General features: G+C 39.3%; 1 protein-coding gene across 1 annotated transcript in view; it reads right to left on the bottom strand.

Moving 5' to 3' along the window:
- LOC148162022 (cytoplasmic dynein 2 heavy chain 1-like) overlaps positions 1–17,278 on the bottom strand; it is a 111,287-nt gene extending 94,009 nt beyond the window's left edge. Inside the window, 12 exon segments of the mRNA XM_088020463.1 lie at positions 436–631; positions 3,164–3,339; positions 4,448–4,572; positions 4,897–5,008; positions 5,126–5,239; positions 5,343–5,462; positions 7,769–8,001; positions 8,747–8,891; positions 9,886–10,004; positions 11,599–11,734; positions 12,141–12,311; positions 16,981–17,278. Of these exon segments, the coding sequence (XP_087876589.1) occupies positions 436–631; positions 3,164–3,339; positions 4,448–4,572; positions 4,897–5,008; positions 5,126–5,239; positions 5,343–5,462; positions 7,769–8,001; positions 8,747–8,891; positions 9,886–10,004; positions 11,599–11,734; positions 12,141–12,311; positions 16,981–17,175 (1,842 nt within the window). The 5' untranslated portion in view covers positions 17,176–17,278.
- Positions 17,279–21,023: the final 3,745 nt, after the last annotated feature.

The following is a 21,023-nucleotide window of genomic DNA, read 5'->3' as shown; positions in this document are numbered from 1 at the left end:
TTGGTTCTAAATAGAAAAATGACATGATGGCAAAATGGTAAACAGCCAGACCCGTGAAATGGCGAAAAATAGTGACCAGCCCATCAGCCTGGTAATTCTCTAAGAATCTGCCCCTCGAAGGCAAGCAAAGGACAGAGGGCCCTTTGACTAGAAGGTCCTTGAAGATCCATGCATACAACACGAAAGAAAAAGGAAAAAAGGAGAAATAACAAAATGCTTTTAGAATGAACAATAACAATCATATCACAAATTAATGAATTCCTATATAGATTTGCAAAGCAAATTTTGTAATGTAGTCATTTAGCAAACCTTAATTTCCAAAGACTTGTGCTATTCTGTTAGCCTAAAAAACTCAAATTTAGAAGACGAACCCCTTAAAATATTGTAATGTAATGAACTCAGAACAGTCATATATTCAAAAATATAATGTCATACTTGTTTAAGAATAATTGCTTGCTTGCAGAACTTCTGTGCAATGTTTGCAACTTGCTGTATTTTGGCAGGAATAACAAAGCCAAGTGCAGAGAGCTGACGAACTTCTCTAAGAAGAATCAACAACCGATCTGAATAATGCACTCTTAATGATCCGTCGTTAGGATCCAATTCCATAACTCGACTATTAGCCTCGATACTACAAGATAAAATAACTTTTTAAAATTCATGTTCTCACTCTTTTGACAGACGAAAAACGCAACAGTTTTTACAACTTTTCTGTAAATATAAAATTAACTCAAAGTAAAAAAAATTTTAATTATAGTTTTCAAGCAATCTTATTTTCACATAGTATCACACAATTCAGATCTTCGTAATAAACTGCAATATCCAAAATACACCATCACATTAATATTTCAACCAAGCAGTTTTTGAAATCAGTAAAATCAATCTCTTAGACTTCCACTCAGACTCAAAACTGGCATCATATTCACCATAAAGAGAAAAGGTTTTGGTTCATTTTCCAAAGGGTACCTTAGGTATTTCTTGAGTCAGCCTACTTGGTTATTTAATGTGTTTATCAAAGGATCAATGATAAAGAACATCAAAATGGTAGGAGGAGATATATTCAAATGTTTCATTCCTCTACTTTTGTTTCTCTAAGAGCTGTCCTTCGTGTTTCTTGTAAATGTTACAACAGCAATTTTTAAATCAGGGCACTCGAGTCAGCATGATTGTGAAAATACTGAGCTAAATTAAACAAGAAGTGGGGCGCCTGTGTGGCTCAGTCGTTAGGCGTCTGCCTTCGGCTCAGGTCACGATCCCGGGGTCCTGGGATCGAGCCCCGCATCGGGCTCCCTGCTCCGCGGGAAGCCTGCTTCTCCCTCTCCCTCTCCCCCTGCTTGTGTTCCCTCTCTCGCTGTTTCTCTCTCTGTCAAATAAATAAAATCTTTTTTAAAAAATTAATTAATTAATTAATTAATCAGTCAAGAAGTATTATAGTTTCATGACTTCCCTTTCAGGATCATGTTTACATAATGCTGATTCCTTCAAATCACTTTCACAATTAAGAAAACGTAGGTCTTAGAAAGTAAGCTACTGAAAAGCAAAGAACAAAACTATCCCACCCATCTATCAACACATATAATAAAGCAGAATAAAAAATAGGTACTTCAAAGTGGCTTAGAATAATGATGTAGCCTCAACGTTCCTATAACAGAACAGAGAGCCTGTCAGAAAAAAATTTTTTTAAAGATTTTATTTATTTATTTGAGAGAGAGAATGAGAGAGAGAGAGAGTGCACGAGCGAGCATGAGAGGGGGTTGGGTCAGAGGGAGAAGCAGACTCCCTGCAGAAAATTTTAATGGTGATTTTCTTTGCCTTTATTTGAAACTAATCTTCAAAACTACTTTCTACATACCAGCATATCCTGAAATATATTTTAAAACATGCTGATTCTATGGAACAATAAAGGGTTTTGCCCAGGAAAAAAAAGCAGGAGTCCAAGTATTTCATTGCCAACTGGGAAACACTGGGTTGAACAGCATTCAACAGACTTCTTTAGAGAAGGTCTCAATCCCTTGGCATGCTGTCACAGAGTGGATCTCCACCAGAGCTGCAGTGATAGAAGTGTCAACATTTCCCAAAATTAGCTGACTAAAGAACTCTTCTTTTAGGTCTGGCGTATCTATCATATTTTAGGTTGACAGTAGGAGGGGAAAGAGTTCAATGGCATAAGGTTAGAATCATTACACCCCAGCACCTTTCGGTTCTTCTCTTCTTCCTCCACATCCAAAATGCAAGGTAAGGGAAAAAAAACTATTTATTCAGTTTAAGAAGCTACCCCTTATGGCCTAATTATTCTTTGTAGCAGTATAGGCAAAATAAACAGAATTTCATATTATGGACAAAGCAACAAAAGTTACTTTTTTGAAAAGTAACAAGTTTCTAAAAACTACAACATGACTAGTTTCTGAAAATACAGTAATATACTAAGGAAAGTTTACCTGACCAAAGAAACAATGGTTTTTCCAGATCATCCATTTTAAATGTGCATTAAAATAATTAGGTTAACCAATTAAATTAGGTTCAATATCGCTCAGTAAGTGTTTAGCAAACCCTTACCCTACGGTGGGCACCAAAGTAGTATTTCATGAAGAGATTACTTCCCACCTCAAGGAGCTTAAAATAATGAAATTTTATAGCTTACAGTGTGTGTGTATCCCTGTAAATAATATTAATGTAAAAAGGTAGAAAAACATATATGAATACCAACAGCAACACACCACAGGAGAGGAAAGCCTCATTCTAAAAGGAGAATCTGCAGACCTGACAAACACGCACGAGAAGCAAGGTGGGCAGTCGACTAACTCTATCTTCCAAGTTCCCAACCTTAATGACTTAAAAGTTGATAATAAAAAACTAACCAAAAAAAAAATTTTTTTTAATTTAATTTAATTTACTTATATGACAGGGAGAGACAGCGAGAGAGGGAACACAAGCAGGGGGAGTGGGAGAGAGAGACGCAGGCTCCCCACTGAGCAGGGAGCCCGACACGGGGCTCGATCCCAGGACTCTGGGATCATGACCTGAGCCGAAGGCAGACGCCTAACGACTGAGCCACCCAGGCGGCAGCAAGTTTGGACAAAGGAGAGAACAGAGAAAACTCGGTTAATAGCATAAGAAACAAGATTCTTGCCCAGATGTCACTGTTTAGTGTATCTGTACTTACCACAAACCAGATCTGGAATCAGACAAACCAGACTGAATGTCTCGGGACCAATCATCAAATTGTTCCTGTTCATACAGTTTAAACTGGTCTAAGAGATCTTCAGCACTTCGATGGAAAGATCGGAATCCTGACAAGTCAGATAAAAGAGCCTCTGCCATCTTGATAGTATCATCCACCTTAAAAAGCCACATCACAAGAATATTACAAGAATATATTAATACTTACTACAAAATTGGCATAAAATGAACCACCTTCTCTGATGTGTGATTCAGAAATTACTTTCCCATCCACCTATAAACAGTAGGAGAGAAGATTTGCCAGGAAAGGTGAGAAGATCAACCCCCACTTTGCTTCTGACTTGTACAACTCAGAATAGCCAAACACAGATGTAACGCATACGAGGCCTAATCGGAAGGGTGAGACCCCCACGAACTCAGCGACGCTCCTACACATGTGCAGCAATAATGTGGTCCTTTGCTTAGTGCTCTGGTGAAGAGCTCACACATATCTGCCAATCTGAAGGGCAATTAGGGGAAAGAAATGTCTTTCTTCCACAACTGTACACAGAACATGATCTAGCACTTTGGAAAGCTGACTGACAAAATTGGGTAGACTATTTCAGAAAACAGAACATCAAAAACACAACCTTGAATAAGTAGAACTCTCCAACATAGACACTCTATGTCTGCTTGCTCTTAATCACAGACCATAACCAATGAACATCCATTATGTGAGTCAGATAGAAGACACTGTACATAAGAATCTTAGATCAATTTTGATAATACCAAAATATTAAAAGAGTAGCTGTTAAATCCATAAATTGCTGACCCTAATCTTAGGCAGTGTCATAATTACATTTCATTTCACCTTTCCTTTAATTTCCTTTCAACCTAGAATGATTTACCTACATAAACATACTTGCTGATAGAGTTTGCAACTACAAAGATTTTGCAGTGATAATCTCAAAGGATTAAAAAAAACCCTTTGAAAATATATAAAAGATGATTTCCTCTTCAATATTTTCTTAAGAAGGCACTTTACGTGGAACTGCACCTGAATGATAAAGGATGTGCTAGTTATCTCTACATAAAAAATGAGTGGACCATTCAAACCTCCTCTGTACACTTTTTTAGAATTCTACACTTCACATGAAAATTAGATGGAAATGCCAAAGAAAGCAGAGAATTTTTTTTTTCATTTTTTCACTAGAGTTCTAGAGTGCCTTCCATATTAATTTAGCACATTTTACAATTAGTGTTCTTCAACATCTATTAAAACTAATACCTTCAGTTCCAACTGGCGAACCCAAACTATATTATTAACAACTTCCGAAAGGTTTTTGCCAGAAAGCGGTCCAGATGCTTCACCAGGAACTCCTCGGCATCGATTCTCAAAGTCTAACCGAAAATCTGTAAAATTTAAATAAATCAAATAAATGATTATACACATTCAGTCAAGATTTCCTAAGTGCCTTCTGTGCACCAAGTACTAAGTGAAAGGTTGTGGACAGACAAATTCTAAGGCTTGGTTGTTTACCTTCAGGGACTTTACCATGTATCAAATGAGACAGAAGAAAATAACTAATTTTTAAAATCTGTAATTTATACCAAATGTAGTAAATTAATCTTCAGCATATAATGTTATATAGTCCTAATCCTAAATGTTATACAAGAAAAAGTAACCTACAAAAATATTTTCTCAAGCAAACACTATAATCTCTCATAAACTTTTACCTTTAACTGAGTCCACAAGTCTTGCCAGTAAAGTTTCTCTTTCTAACATCAATTCTTTACTTATAATTGGACGCTTCACCAACTCTTTATATTTCAGAAATGCTTGAAGAAGCTAACATAAAATAAAAAAGTACATGTTCATCCTAAATCGATCAACTTGGTAAATACATAAATATCTCCCAAAATAGCTTAAGGGAAATAGTAAAAATAAAATATGTCAATATTTTACCTGCTGTGGACTATCCTGAATTTCTGAAATATAATTTTTCAACTTTCCTGCTATTTTTTGTTCCGCAGGTGCAATAATTTTTTCATATTGAGACACTGCAGCTTTCCATAAAGGCTAAACAAATTAATATTATTAGACTTTTAATATTTTCAATACTTGCCTTTGAGAAGAACAATACAAACAGAAAGTTATAAAGACAAAAACATATATATTCAACCTCAGTATATGGATTCAGGCCAGTAAAAGGTTCAAATACTCGAGTCAGGCATATGATCTTCTCTTCACTGGTAGGTAAAAAATAAAGAAGCTTCTCATGAATTGTTCTAACAGCCAAAACCTAAAACATAAAATATTAAAACAAATTTATTTAAATTGATAAATCTGCACAAATAGGTCTAGAGTCTACATGTATTTGGCAAGAGTTTCTTTAAACTAGGTTCACTGAAATGAATACAACAAACCGTAATCTTGAGAATTACTACTCATCAATAGTCAAAGTGGTGCTCAAAGACGTCATTACATCACAACACTACTGTCAATTAATGTGTTCAAACCTGGTGAAAACACACAAAATCTAAATACAGTTAAGCTATGTTTAAAGTTCATTTAAGTAACGTTTTAGAGTCCTTAATTCAGTAAAAAGAACTTCTGATTTTCATTATTCTGCATTAAATTGCACCTCTAACAATGAAATAATATGTTAACAACCCTATTATGTATAACTTACAAATAGCTGGGAAACAAACTGTTGTATTTTGTATTTAAAACTTCCACCAAGAGTGGCACCTGCCTGACACAGTTGGTAGAGCAGGCGGCACTTAATATCAGGGTCGTGAGTTCAAGCCCCATGTTGGGTGTACAGCCTACTTTAAAAAAAAAATGTGTATAGTTTAAATGAATAAAATGTGTGGTATTTCAATTTAAAAATAAATAAAATTTCCAACAATTAAAAGGCAATCAAAAAGGTTAAGTAAAAACACTCTAACCTTTCATTTGAGATGGAAAGAGGAGTATATACTATTGATTCTTTTCTTGCTAAAAACAAAAATACCAATGTAACAACCCTGTCTACTGAGAAGGCCTAAAAGCATTGATAACTAAGTTATCAATGGCAATATTTTCCCAACCAGATTGTTGCTGCTAAATACCATTTTCCACTAAAAGGAACCAGGCTCTTGAGAGAAATGACTAGTTCCAGGAGTGAGGCAGAAAATGTCCAAGATGGGCTGGTACATTTTGGGGGGTGGGGGGCTAAAAGTAAGGAAGTTGTCAAAAAATACTGGATTCATGTCAAAATAACACAAGAGCCAACTTAAATGGGCATTCACTGCCCAAAGATGGAATAATTTGAGGATAATAACAATAACCATAATAGACTGAAACTCATAAAATATAAAAACTCATGGCTTCGTAATGATACTAACGAGAAAACATTTTATTAATTGCCTATGGAACTTACTATGAAACTAACTTATTGTTCACTGTTCTAACAAGTGATAAATCAAAGAAAAAAGGTAATTGTGTCTACTGCCATTCACAGTAACTAAAAAACTGATGACAAAAAGTTCTTCCGTCATTAAGAGAAACACAGAAAGAACAACAGAACTGGAGAATCTATGTCACAACTGCTCACGATCATCAGTGGCTGGTAAGTCACTTAGAAGAGTTGAAGGAAGAGCATCATAAGGAGAGCCAAGAGCAAACTGACCTCCCTGCCAGTAGGAAACTGAGGCTGTGTGCCTCCTGATGTATCGGGTAGGAATCACACAGCAGCACCTGTGAAGCAGCTGGATTCAAGTAAACTAACTATAAAGATTTTCTGAAACAATCAGGACAACTGAACATTGGTTAAATACAAAATGATACTAGGAAAATATTGTCATTTTGTTGAGTGTGATGGTGGTACTGTGGTTGTTTTCAGGGTGTAAGTATATGATTTCTTGCCTTGGCTTTAAAAATACTCCAAAAAAAGGGAAGGTGGGAGACAAAGATGGAACAGAAACTGAGTAATGCCAGTGGCTGTTGAGATCAAGTGGCGTATACACGGGCATTTGTTACACTATTTCACTTTTGTGCATGTTTCAAATTTTTCATAATGAAAAAGGTTTTAAAAAAAATCCCCAAGGAACTATGAGCACAAAGGGGGAAAAGTCAGCTTTGCAATCTTTGCATATTCCCATTTTGCTAGCCCCTCAAGCTAAATGCTTAAGTTCTATACTGAAACTTGTAACCTATGTAAATTAAACAGTTCTTCCAACAGTATTTCCACTGAATACTCCCTGAAAAGCTGTCCCTGCTTCATAACAATTTAAATAGCCAAGGGAATGTCTGAGAACTTCTATACCTGGACGGGGAGCTGATTATCTTTTTCACAACAGAGGAGTACAAAACAGAAGTTCACAACTTACAAGGTGAACAGTCACACACCGAAGAAAAAGCAAGCAGGTGGAAACTAGCAGCTAGTTGGGCACCAGTCACATGACTGCCAAAAATTATCTCACATGAACTTTAATTCTTATTCTTTCCCCAAAACATAAGTAACTCCTATCAGATGTGTACTACTTACTAATTATAAAATATATTCACAAACAGGTTTGAACCTCCTTCATACTTATGTCAAAGACCCAAGTAATCAAATGATACCTCTTCAAGGCGTTTGCCAAGTTTGTCAAGTGTTTCAGGGAAGTATTTCTCATTTTTCCATGGATGAGGGACATAGCGCTGCCACGCCTGACCTGTTAGGTGATTACAGGCGGCCACCCACTGTTCACAAATTGAAATACCAGCTTTCAGATTGTCTTTCACGAGATGATAAGGATCTTCCCACAGATTCAAAGTTCCCAACTTTTTCTGAACAAATCTTCCAAATGAACCACCTAATCAAAGAGAAAGCAAATTGTTTAATGGAAATGTGTTTTTACTGAATAATTACAGAATACATGCTTATGATAAAAATATACAAATTAGCAAACTAAGGATCTATGAAATACTATATGCATATCCTTAGGCTCAAAACATATTTTTCAAAACACATGCACATAATTTCTTTGTATTTTCGCATCTTTCAAGGTATTATGTGCATCTCTCGAGTGCAAAAATACATATAATTTTTCAAAAGGCTACACTACTGTATGGAAGTAGCATTATATAACCAATTCTCAATCGCTATGTCTCTACTCCTACATTACAAACAATGCAGCAATAACTATCCTTATACATATACCTTTATGTACTTGTCTAATATTTCCCAAGAATAATAAAGAGAATGGTATTTTCTAGGTCAAAAAGTATATGCACTTTAATACTAACAAGTAAACCAATACATACTAAAGACTTTTGAGACCGTTACAAAATAAAGTTTAAATTAATACATGTATAGGGACTAAAAATCTATGTAAATTTACTTGCATTAATGGTCAAAGAATTTGACACATATGATTTAAATTAACCAACTATATACAAATTTATATTTAAATAATCCGGTATGATTTGCTCTAAGCATTACTCTAAGCAACAATTATTACATTAAGGAGCATTTTCAGTAAGGGCTTGAAGGAAAAACTAGAAAAACAAAGTAGAACAGGCTTCCAAAGTTTCAAAAGTTTGCTTCTTTAACAGTACCTATGATATCTAAGAGATGTAACATTCGTGACTCAGGATAGTGATCATGTTCTGTTTGTCTCCACACATCATCTACAACATCCCGAGTGGTCTCCACCAAGTCAACTACCTCCAATAAGGAAAGACCATCCAAGTTATAAAATTCCTAAAACCAAAAGGCATTCATTTTTAAACATAATGATAACTTTACTTTCGTCAATAGAGTCAACTTGTTTCCAGACTTTTCAATTGCTACACTTCTAACACCTGCGATATCATTTCCTCTTCCTTTTTCTACCAGAGAATGTGTTACTTCTTTATGCAAATACCCTATAAGTTCCTTTACAAACATAAATTTCAGGAAAGCCAGAAGAAAACATAAGAATTGCAAAGTCCATTCATGTTTGCCCTTGACCTAATTTTCTTGAAGTCTGGATTCATTTCTTGCAGCTCCTGAAAGGAGGCGGTTCTAATGCCAGACAGACATTACCCACACTAGCTCCCGTATGTCGTCACTCATGGACTGCACTGCATGTTACCCGTAATGCAATCACAGCTCAAGGTTTGTGATTTTACATTCCATCATTATGACCAAAAAAAGTTTAAACTTTTCAAACATTTCATTAAAATGATACTATTGAAATAATACTGGGAACAAATAAAAAATTACTATTTACTTATTTTGAAAAGAATAGACTTTTTTGTAACCATATTCAAAGTGGTCACATATTTAACCTCTAGGAATATTTCAAAGAATAATCAATCAAGTATAAAACTAAGACTTTTCATATTTGGGATTACTTCGAAATGCTAACTTGAATAAACTGAACATTCCTTCAAAAGAACATATTACCTCCGTGTAGATGAACCTCTGTTAGTACATTAGGCTTTTGCTTTTCCCTATGTACCTGCAGAAAAGCAATTATGTTTTTGAGAAAAATATTTACTAGAGATTAGAATCTAACTTTCTTAAAAGTTTCGGTTTTTAAGTTGTATGCACATTAAGTGCACACTTCAAGGAAACCCTGTTATGTATTAAGGATATTTTTTGTTTACAACCATCAAGTAATAATGTCAAAACAAAGGTAAATCTAATGAAAACTGAATCCTAAAGTACTTTTATCAAAAGTCTGAAACATAACTATATAGGAATCACATACTCTTGCAATTGTTTCAAGTATTTCTTTAAAATAACTGGCTCTTTCTTTATTAATCTGTTTATTTCCACGATGAGCTTGTTCTACCCAAAACTGGAACTCATCACTTGGTGTTAGAATACCTGAAAAGGCGAGAAGGAAAAAAAGAAATATCAGTACAAAATGAAAAGCCAGGAAATTATCTGGTTCATTTGATTTTGCCTATTTCCTGTGCTCATGAAGCTGTACGGAAAATCAGCCTTACAATTTCTATCGACAGAAAGTTCTTCCTTAAATCCACTAAGAACAACTAACAGTACACCAAATGTATACTTCACAGGTTTGTCGCTCAGTATGTTTCCCATATGTTTTTGTATATCATCCGTCTCTACACGGTCAGTCTACACCTTCTACCTGGAAGGTTGCTTCTCCAACACAAGGCTTTCCATCACGATTCATGCTCGGGAATACCATCCAAATTAGAAATGATGACAATTTAATCAATCAACGCCCCCAATTTAATTTCAAAATATAAGCAAATTAAAATAATTTTTTGTTTCAATTTGTTTTTATATTTCCCAGTGAATTGGACAATTTCTAGTTGCTTAATCACATGCTGGAAAAGTGCACTGTTCTTTCTGGGTCTATGGTATTCAAAAAGCATCTGATTTACTGTTCAAAAAAGTATAAAACTGTATCCAATATTGTAAAATAATGATTAGTGTAGGTCATTCACTTCATATTAATTGTTCACATAAGTAATATTTATAGCTAGAATAAAATTATAATTAGCTTCAGATAAAATGCATTTTTAAAATAAAAATCAATTATCTTTGCAAAGTAGACAATTAGGGTCAGTCCTCCTTATTCATGGATACGGATTTATGAATTCATCCATTTCCTAACATTTATTTTGTAATCTAAAATCAATGCTTGCAATGCTTTCATGGTCATCCACAGACATGCACAGAGCAATGAAAAATTGGGAGCTGCCCCGCACACACGTTCCCAGGCTGAACAAGGTAACACTGCCTTTCTGTTTCCTATCTCCTACCATAAACAAGTATCCTTTCTGTAACCCATTCAGCTGGATGTTTTCCTCATTTTTTGTGCTTTTTATTGGTCATTTCTCTGTTTAAAATGGCTCCCAAGCATAGTGCTGAAGTGCTTCCAGTGTTGCCAAGGACAAGAACACTGTGATGTGACCTCCACAGAGAGGATACTTGTATCAGGGATGTTTCCTTCATGCATGAGTTACAGTGCTGCTGGCCATGAGGCCTATGTTAAGTAATCAACAATCTATATTAAAAAAGTATTAATTATATTAAAACAGAAACACATGTAAAATATTATACTAAAAACAGAAACATACATAAAATAGGGTTACATGTTGAGAAGTCGATAAAAATGTTACAACCAGAGGCTCACAGGAACCTAACTGTTTTTCCCCTAGGACCAAGAGTTTAGTATTTACTAATTCAATATTCACAGTGAGTTTACAGAACATAACTACTGCAAATAATGAGAGACAACTACATTCTATGTCCATGAATTGCACATTGTTAAAGATTACATTTTCTTCCTCTCAAAATCCATGTAAATCTATTCATTTAAAAGGCTGAAGCTCAGAGAAGATCCAAAAGTGTGGAAATAAATCTGTGAAAAAATATTTTAATTTACTAAGGTACTAATAAGAAAACTGTTTTGACTTTCTTTCATTAAGCTACGGTTCCATACCTCGTGTATCATCTTCCTTAAATTTCAATTTTGATGAGTTAATGTCTGATCTTCGTAGAACTATACCCAAACCAGTTTCTAGTTCACTCAAAAGATTCTGAAGTTTGGGATCAAAGTTTCTGCTCCATTCCTGATCCTAAAGAAAAACAGACAAGAGCAAACATTGATCAAAAGTTTTCCAATCAAACTGGCTTCCTTAAAATACTGTTGAGAGAAAGAAGTCGAAATACACCTGTGTCACTCAAAGCCTGCCACTGCCCTCTGTCTCATAAGGGAGGAAAAAAAGGCCTTTCAACAGTTAAAACTTTATAAAATAATTTACTATATAGCAACTTAAGAGCTGATGTGGATTACATTTATCTCTTTCTCCCATTTCTCTATTTGTCCACAAAGCTGACTTTAATTTTTTTATAATTTTTATAACATTTAAAAAACAAATACTAATGACATTAACAGCAAATATTTATCTTTGTTTATAAAGACATTTATACAAATACCTAGCTTAAAAAAAAATGACCATACACCTCCTTTAATTTACCTACCTTTAACAACATTGGTGCAAATATTTGCCGTACTGCTTGGTAAAGAGAATTTATAGGGGATTCTAACATAGATGAAACAAGAATGTTATTATGTAGATTCTGATCAGTAATTACTTCAGGTCGCAGCTTGAAAAACACCAGCACTTTATCTTTTGTGTCAGCAAAATCAATCTAAGTGATAAACAAATGATTTTTATGTTACTTTCATGAAACTATTTGAAAGAAATGTTCCCCTAAAACTGTTCTATTACTGTATTTTTTATCCCTTGGAAAAAATAGTTACTTTAAAATAATCACAGTATATTACAACCAATCTATCTCTGCTCCTTAAGAGCATCTGGGTTTTAAAATGTATCCCCACTTATAAGTGACTGTATCCTAAAGCTACTGTGACAAGTAGCTTATAAACAGAAAGTACTATATAAATATTGTGGACATATACTGCTAACCACTCCACTCCAACCAGACTTAATACTACAGATCAAAGTTGTGTGCCCCAGGTACAAACTGATTAGCAGTATAGGTCGCCACTCTATTCCAAAAAGCCTAAATCAAGGATGTTCATTACCCTCTTACCTGAAACTAGCATTTTAAAAGGTGTTTAAGTCATATTTAAACTCAAAGCTACCAAAACAGACTTAAGTTGCCTATCTCTTAGGTTTATCTTTATTTATCTGAGTAAAAAAATTTTTCTTTAAAGTATTTGAGCATCAAACTTGTTCATTTAAGTTGTATAACTAGAATATTTAAAGTTGGAACTGGATGAGCTAAATTGGAAGTCACTAAAGCAATCATGTGTAAAATAGGTCAGTTCACAGTAATTAGTTCATTAGCGGAAAAATGTATTACCCAAAAGAAGTTTTTGCATTATGTATGCATTTTCACAGTTGCTCTCATTTCTTTTTCCAGAAAGAGAAGTATATGTATTAAAAAGCTTTCAAACAAGTTCACTGCTGTGCATGAAAACCCCTTAAGGATGAGTGAGATTTCATGCTCCTTTCTTTTACCCTAATCATATTTTTTAGGCACAAGGAGGGAACTGGCATTTACTCAAACTCTGCATTTCTCAAACTGTCATTTGCATACACTAAAATTCTATCGCTAGTATGATCATTTTATTCCAATTACAAGCGAGAAAAACAAGCTACAGATACGTAGATTTGAAAAATTCACTCTTTAGATGTTAAATAGTACATACCCCTGTACTCTCTTCCTCCCACCTACCTGAAGAAAGAATATTCAGAAAATATACATTTTATCATTTGAAAACAGTAACCACAGTCACTGGCAAAGGCTCCCTGGCCATCAGTCAGGATGATGAGTTTTGTCCTAAGCAAAGTCAGAGCTAAAGCAAAGGATCGGTTGACTACAGCTGCTCCTCATTCCCAAGAAAAGGGAAACAGAACCAGCACTCCCAGCTGCCTCTCCTGCCAGTTTCCCTATCAGTGACAACTACGATTTTCCCTTAACTGACGCAATTTTGATAGCTATTAATTCAGAGTACAAAGATTTTATTTTTTGAGGCTGTAAAATAACTCTAACACCTACTGGGATCCATCAGGCATCAGCCTACCACAACCTACTGCCTGTTTTTGTACAGCCCACAAGCTAGGTTTTTAAAAAATGAAACAGGGGCGCCTGGCTGGCTCAGTCGAGAGAGCTTGCTATTCTTGATCTGGGGGTTGTGGGTTCGAGCCCCACGTTGGGTGTGGAGATTACTTAAAAATAAAATCTTTAAAAAAAAATCAAAATAACATTTCGTGACAAATAAAAATTACATGAAATTCAATTGTCAGTGCCCATAAATAAAGTTTGTTTTTTTATAAAGATTTTTTAATTTATTTATTTGACAGAGACAGCGAGAGCAGGAACACAAGCAGTGGGAGTGGGAGAGGGAGAAGCAGGCTTCCCGCCGAGGAGGGAGCCCGATGTGGGACTCGATCCCAGGACCCGGGGATCATGACCTGAGCCGAAGGCAGACGCTTAACTGACTGAGCCACCCAGGTGCCCCCATAAATAAAGTTTATTAGAACACAATCATATTCATTTAAACATTATCTAGGACTGCTTCCATAACACAACAGCAGAGCTGTAGCTTCAACAGAGACCTTACCGCCTACAAAGCCTAAAATATGTATCATCTGGCCCATCACAGAAAAGGTTTGCCAACCTCTTTCCTAAAGCATAAACCAGATCGCATCTGTCTTGTTTAAGATTACCAATGGACTTTCTGTTTCAACCTAAATGGGGTCCAAGGTTCTAGATGATTAGTCCATGTTGTCATCTTCCACACTCTCCAGTCATCCATTAAACTTCTGCAATCGCTGATTTTTTTTGCCTGGCCCTTGAAATCTAAGTGAGACCAGCTCAGGGCCTTGGTGCTTATCTTCTGCTTAGAACACTCTTCCTCTAAATCTTCTGTCTGCCTACAGCTCATCAACCAAATCTCACTTCAAAGCTCACTAATCCAGACAGGTAGTCCCTCCCCCTCCATTTTATTTTATTTTATTTTATTTTTTTTAAAGATTTATTTATTTATTTGAGAGAGAGAGAGAGTACATGAGAGGGGGGAGGGTCAGAGGGAGAAGCAGGCTCCCTTACTGAGCAGGGAGCCCGATGTGGGACTCGATCCCGGGACTCCGGGATCACGACCTGAGCCGAAGGCAGTCACTTAACCAACTGAGCCACCCAGGCGCCCATCCCCCTCCATTTTAATGCACTTCCCCAGCCCACCCCCATCAGTGCTTTAATATTACTCTATTTTGATTTTTTTTTTTTTAAGATTTTTATTTAAGAGAGAGAGAGCACAAGCAGGGGGAGCAGCAGAGGGAGAGGCAGACTCCTCCCTACTGAGCAGGGAGCCTGATGCTGAACTTGATCCCAGGATTCTGGGATCATGACCTGAGCCGAAGTCAGTCACCCAACAGACTGAGACACCCAGGCACCCTTCTATTTGGATCCTAACCGCACTTATCAATGCCCAAAATTATGTTAATTTATGTATCTGCATGCACACGTGTAGCCAATCTTTGTGCACTCAAACTCTACTCCTTGAAGACAATTTCTGCCGTACTCATAGCTTTATTGCAAGCACCCTGTACAGTGCCAGGCCCATCATAAGTACTCAATATTTATGAACTTATTAAATCATGTTGACTGTCAGACATCTACAGTACACAACAAAACACTTCAAGCATAACTCAAAGTCCGTAGTGTGGCATATGACTAAATATACATTTTGCTGGGCTCTAGTAGCAACAGCATTAGCTTGAAAGAGTTACTGCTTCAGGACACCTGAAGCATGGATGAAGTCAGGTGGCTCAGCCGCTTAAGCCTTTGCCTCAGGTGATGATCTCAGGGTTCTGGGATTGAGCCCCACATCGGGGGGGGGGGTCCCTGCTCAGTGGGGAGTCTCCCGCTCCCTCTGCCCTTCACCCTGTTCTCGTGCTCTCTCTCACTCTCAAAAAAAAAAAAAAAAAAAAAGTTAGCACTTCCAATTTCAGTACCCAACCCAAGATACATTTTCAGCAATCCAAACCCTTCCTCATCCTGTTTTCCCTGGACTACACTCTATTTAAACTTTCAGCGGCATTTACCACAGTGTACCTTGATTTTGTAGTTTGTTGAGTGGTGTAGGTCACCTCAGGCCCCTGGAGGCGGCTCTGGAAGGCAGAGGCAGAGACCCCCATTCTGAATTCTAGCACAGTTAGAGCAGTGGAGTGGCTAGCACTTGGGAGCGACCTTTGTGCCTTACTTCCTTCTTTTGTCATAAAATGGAAATAAAGACAATCCCTCTCTACAGTGTTGTGGGTAATGATGAATGAGCCCATGCGCATGAGGGGTGCACAGCAGTGCCTGACACTGTCTTCTAAACGCACGGAGCCTACTAGCAATGCCCTGCATATGTTGAGTTCAAAATCAAAGTTTATTGAAGAGAATCAAATGACATCCAAGACTACAGATTCCTAGTGAAGGGGGTGAAGGACTCGTGGAACAAAAATGCACTCCAGGTTTGCTGTGTGTGAAGCCTCTGCTGGACCCTCGGATCCTGGCCAACAGGAGAGAAAGACGTTTTAGAATTGGTCTTTCCTGCATTTCCTGAACCCTGCAATGCCTGAGGCCACTCTTCCGTGGATCACCCGCAGGTTTCCTCACGTAAAAGCCGGGGCTGGAAACCGAACCGCTTCTTCAGCCATCCTGCCAGTGCAGGCAGCAGCGCCCAACGTCAGGGAGTCAATCACACACTGCCTCCTCCAAAAAGAATTCAAACTCTGTATTCTATCATTTCCTAAAAGATCTGAATTCCTAACCAACCTCTCCCTCGAGGCCATTTAAGCTCAGCGCACACCCCAAAAAAGATACACTACAATTTGCCTCAAAGAACCTCAGAGGGACGAGAAAAACTTTCTTGATAAGATAGAGATCTTTTTAGTTGTAGTGTTTTAAGAGCAAAGCAAAACTAGGAGAGCACAGAGGTGCTCTGCTCAGGTGCGCGGGTGCAGATCAGCACAGCGGGGGGGTGTACCCGGGGAGGGGGCCCACACCCGGGGGCTTGGGGACGAGGGAGTGCCGGCTATGGCGGGGGCCCGCGGGGGAAGTACCCCAGGGGATTCAGCCTGGGGAGGACGCCCGAAAGGGAGGATAGGAGGAGGGGAGGGCCGGCTGGGGCCCGCTGGGGGGGTCCCCGGGGGGGAGGCTGACAGGGGACTGAGGGGGTTCCCGCTCCGGGGGGGGCCGAGCGGGGGGGGTCCCCAGCGGGGAGGCCTGGGGGGTCCCTGAGGGGGGCCGCGGGGGGCCGGGCGGCGCCGGGGGTGGAGGTGGCGGCGTGCGGCGCCCGTACCGCGTTGGAGAAGGAGACGCCGGCGTCGGTGCACTGCACCCGGAGGAGCATCTGGTTGCCGTCGTCCAGGAAGTTGTTGATTTCAGGGCAGCTGTACGTCAGCGTCTGGTCCCAGGGCTCCGACACCAGTCCGAAGAAATTCTGGGTCGTGGTGAAGAGGAAGGCCTTCCGCACGTCGCCGCTGCCGCCGGCCATGGCGGCGGCCAGGACGGAGCAAGACAGCCGTCCGCCGCCGCCAACGCCCGAGCCCACCTCGGCGCATACGCGCAGCCAGCCGGCCGGCCCGCAAGCCTTCGCGGTTGCCAGCGCCGTCGCCCTGGCGACGGAGCCCGACGTCGGCGCGGCCGCGCGCGCGCCGCGGACGTTAGCGCTCGGGCACGCGCACGCACAGTCCTCGGAGGCCGGCGGCCGGCGGGAGGCCGGTGGCCTGCTGCCGCCGCCGCGGTCGTTTCCAAGGGCTTCGGGCAGGTGTTTGTCAGTCGCAAAGCCTGCCGTTTATTCTTTCTGCGGATTTCTCGTAGCGGGTTGTGGGGAGCGATCCAGGCAGTGGAGCCGCGTGCCCCGGAGTCCGGACGGCTGGGCCCTGGGGCTCCCGCTGCACCTGCAGCCGGCGGCGCCAGGCTCCGCATCTGCGAAATGGACCGGTGCCGGCCAGGTTGCCGGGCGGACCTCGAGAGATGGCTCTTTGAAGAGGCTGCTAAAGAGCAGGAGTTGAGCACAGTGTTAATTCTCTGGCTCCGTCTTCCCCCGCCCCTTTCTGTGCTGCTTCATTTCCCGCCAATCCCTTTCCCTTGTTACTTTACTACTAAAAATGCAACCGGCGGTTTTTCGTCACGACCATTACGGGAACACGCAGTCACACTTGTGAAATAACCAAAACGTACAGTGATACCTGTTAGCTTGTTTTATAACAAGCACAACCCAATACCCAGTACTGAAGAAATTCAGGAATGAAATCGGGCTGTTTCGTTTTCTTCGCCGTGGCATCACCGTAAACTACTAAACTGCTGGCCATTCATTCTGATATTCTGAATTCAAAAATCATCTAAAATTTGCTGCGTGCTGCTGGGTGCCCAGTAATGGACTAGGCCCTGGAGACATAGGCCCTGCCCTTAAAGGATTTTGTAGTCTAGTCAGGCGTCATCTTGCCTCTGGTTTGAGCCTTCATCCTAAGGAACTCAAACATAGATTTTTTTTTAATTTGCATTCAGTAACCACAGCTTCCTCGTAAAATTATATTCTCTCATCAGTGGAAAGAGTGTCTTTTTATCTGCTGAGCATCTTGAGTAAGATTTGGGGGTGAACTAGAAGTGGAACCGCTGTGAATTGTAAAGGGAAATGAATTTAAATTCATTTAAACTTGAAATAATCCACGAAGTGGGAGAGAGGAGTGCATAAATTGGGATGCTGGCCACTGGATGGGAAAAAAATCCAAACAGGAACCCAAGATGACTGGGTAGCCAAGATGGATTTTGAAAGCAAAGATGGCTAAATATGGATACAGAGATTTTTCCTCTGCAGTGGGCATTATGACCCTTAACAAAGTCTTCAGGAAAGCCACCTATACTCACAAATGCTTGGTCTAGGTGAGTTGTTTTGGTGGAAATGTGTGAAATGTTGTATTTAGCGTCCAGAACAATGTGATAAGTATGAAGGCGGCACAGGTAGGAACAGGAGTCTGGGAACAGATGAGATCCTGTGAATGTTATCCTCCCAGGAATTTTTAGGAACCCTTAGGTGGGCTTTGGACTTCCTCAAGATATGACATTTGAGTGTCCAAATATAGTGTAACTCAGACATTAAGAAACATAGAAACTCCGGGCGCCTGGGTGGCTCGGTTGGTTGGGCGACTGCCTTCGGCTCAGGTCATGGTCCTAGAGTCCCGGGATCGAGTCCTGCATCGGGCTCCCTGCTCGGCGAGGAGTCTGCTTCTCCCTCTGACCCTCTCCCCTCTCATGCTCTCTCTCCATCTCATTCTCTCTCTCAAATAAATAAATAAAATCTTCAAAAAAGAAAAAGAAACATAGAAACTCCAGTTGACACGTAAACTTAATCAGGGTAGGAATTTTGTATGTCACTGCTGGGTACCTAAAATTAGGCATAGAGTGGAAAGAAGACAGATTAGGTCTCTGTATTCATGAAGCTTCAATAAATCAGAAGGAATCTCAGATATAACTAACTTATGCAGAGCCACAGAGATAATTAGTTGTAGAACCAAGATTGATATCCAAACCCAATTGCAAACTGATCTCTAGGCACTATATCACAGTGTTAGACAGCCAGACATCCACCAGTATCTCAGTGGCTACTCTCCAGGTGTGGCCATTAACTCATTCTCCCCAGTAGGATGTAAGCAGAAGTAATGTGTCCCACTTAGAAGACGGGGTTTGAAGGAAGTGAGTGTACCTTCATCTTTTGCAAGCTGGATACGAAACAAGAAGAGATGACAACCATAAATGTGTAGGACGCGGGGCTCCCGACTCAGTGTGGAGCAGGGCCAGCAGCTGTTAAACAAGCAAGAAATAACCTTTATTGTATTTGGGCCATTTTACAGCATATGTATGTGGGTTTGTTTTTTATAGTAAGTTAAGCCAGTCTAACCAATAGAGTAATTGTTATCAGCAGTAGAGTGGCTGTTTGTTTTGTTTTGTTTCTTAATTTAATGTAGGATGTTGGCTTAGAGGTTGGTTAGCAGCTGGCATGAAAATAGGAAATATAAGCCTGAGAACAAGGGACAAAACCTTTCTGAACCAAACTTTCCTGATTTTGATCTATATTGGCATATCTCAAACATTTTGGTGTCGGGCTTTCTTTTTGCTTTAAAAAATTATTGAAGATTCCAAAAAGATTTTTTTGTGCATTATTCCTATCAATATTTACTGTAGTAGTCATGAGACCTTTTAAAACATATTCATGTATTTAAAAATGATAAGTCCATGACTTATTAACATAAATGACATGTTTTTATAAAGATAATTAATAAATCCTAGGCTCCTGGGTGGCTCAGGCAGCTAAGCCCTGACTGTTGGTTTCTACTCAGGTCTTGAGCCCAGGGTCACGAGATTGAGCCCCATGTCCGGCTCCACAGCCCAGCATGTAGTTCTCTTGTCCCTCTCCTTTCCCCTCTGCCCTTCTCCCCTTGCACTCATTCCCTCTCAAAATAAATAAAATATTTTTAAAAAATAATTATAATTCCCAACACAAACACAAATTTGGTCAGAAGACTGACGTTTCACATTCTTCATCCTGTCTCTTGCAATCAGTTGACCCACTGAAGTACCTGGAAAAACCTGGCCTCACACAGACGTGTAGTTAGAAAATGGGAAAGAACTTTAACAGCCTTTTCAGATCATTGTGAATATTACCCGTTGTTACTAAAATTCCACAAGTGGTAGTTTCTTAAAGGCTAGTTGCAGTTTGGAATCTGGAACCATATTAGTGATTCAACATTTCATACTCAGCTACATTAAAAACCATTGGTTATCTTGCACCCTGAATGGATCTTTGACCCATGCACAGTTTCCTAACATCACGCATTGGTCCTTTGGAAAATACTGGTTCACTGAGCTATGAGGATCTTCCAAATGTGGATACATTTCATTATGCAATATTTTAAAAATCACATTCATCAGTATACCACTGATCTCGTAAGTCTTTATGCCTGAAGAGGTTGTCAAGCTTACATCAGAGAATTTAAATTTTCCAAAATTCTAATTCTTGCATGCAAGTTTGGCAACAAAGAGTGTCAGTTATTTTCCCTGAAATGATAGCCTTATTTCATTCATTTTTGAGAAAAATGTCTGCCACATACCCCGTGTCTGCATAATCATAGTTTTTGTCCTTCCAGGTGAACGTGGTCTTGTATGAAACAAGCTGCTAGTTTAGACCACGACTCCAGTCACACGGGTCTTTCCTGGAAGGCAGCCATTGTGCCTTCACATGCCGCCCAAGTGCTTTGTGTGCCTTGCATTGCATCCCTCAGAACGGTGAAATGACTTGCTCTCAAGCTCTGGGATTTGGGAAAGTCGATAGTATCTACTCCT

The sequence above is a fragment of the Eumetopias jubatus genome, unplaced genomic scaffold (assembly GCF_037043125.1).
Source record: "Eumetopias jubatus isolate StellerSeaLion01/CBP00866 unplaced genomic scaffold, mEumJub1_p1.0 scaffold_27, whole genome shotgun sequence".
NCBI lineage: Eukaryota > Metazoa > Chordata > Mammalia > Carnivora > Otariidae > Eumetopias > Eumetopias jubatus.
This window is presented reverse-complemented; position numbering and strand designations above follow the sequence as displayed.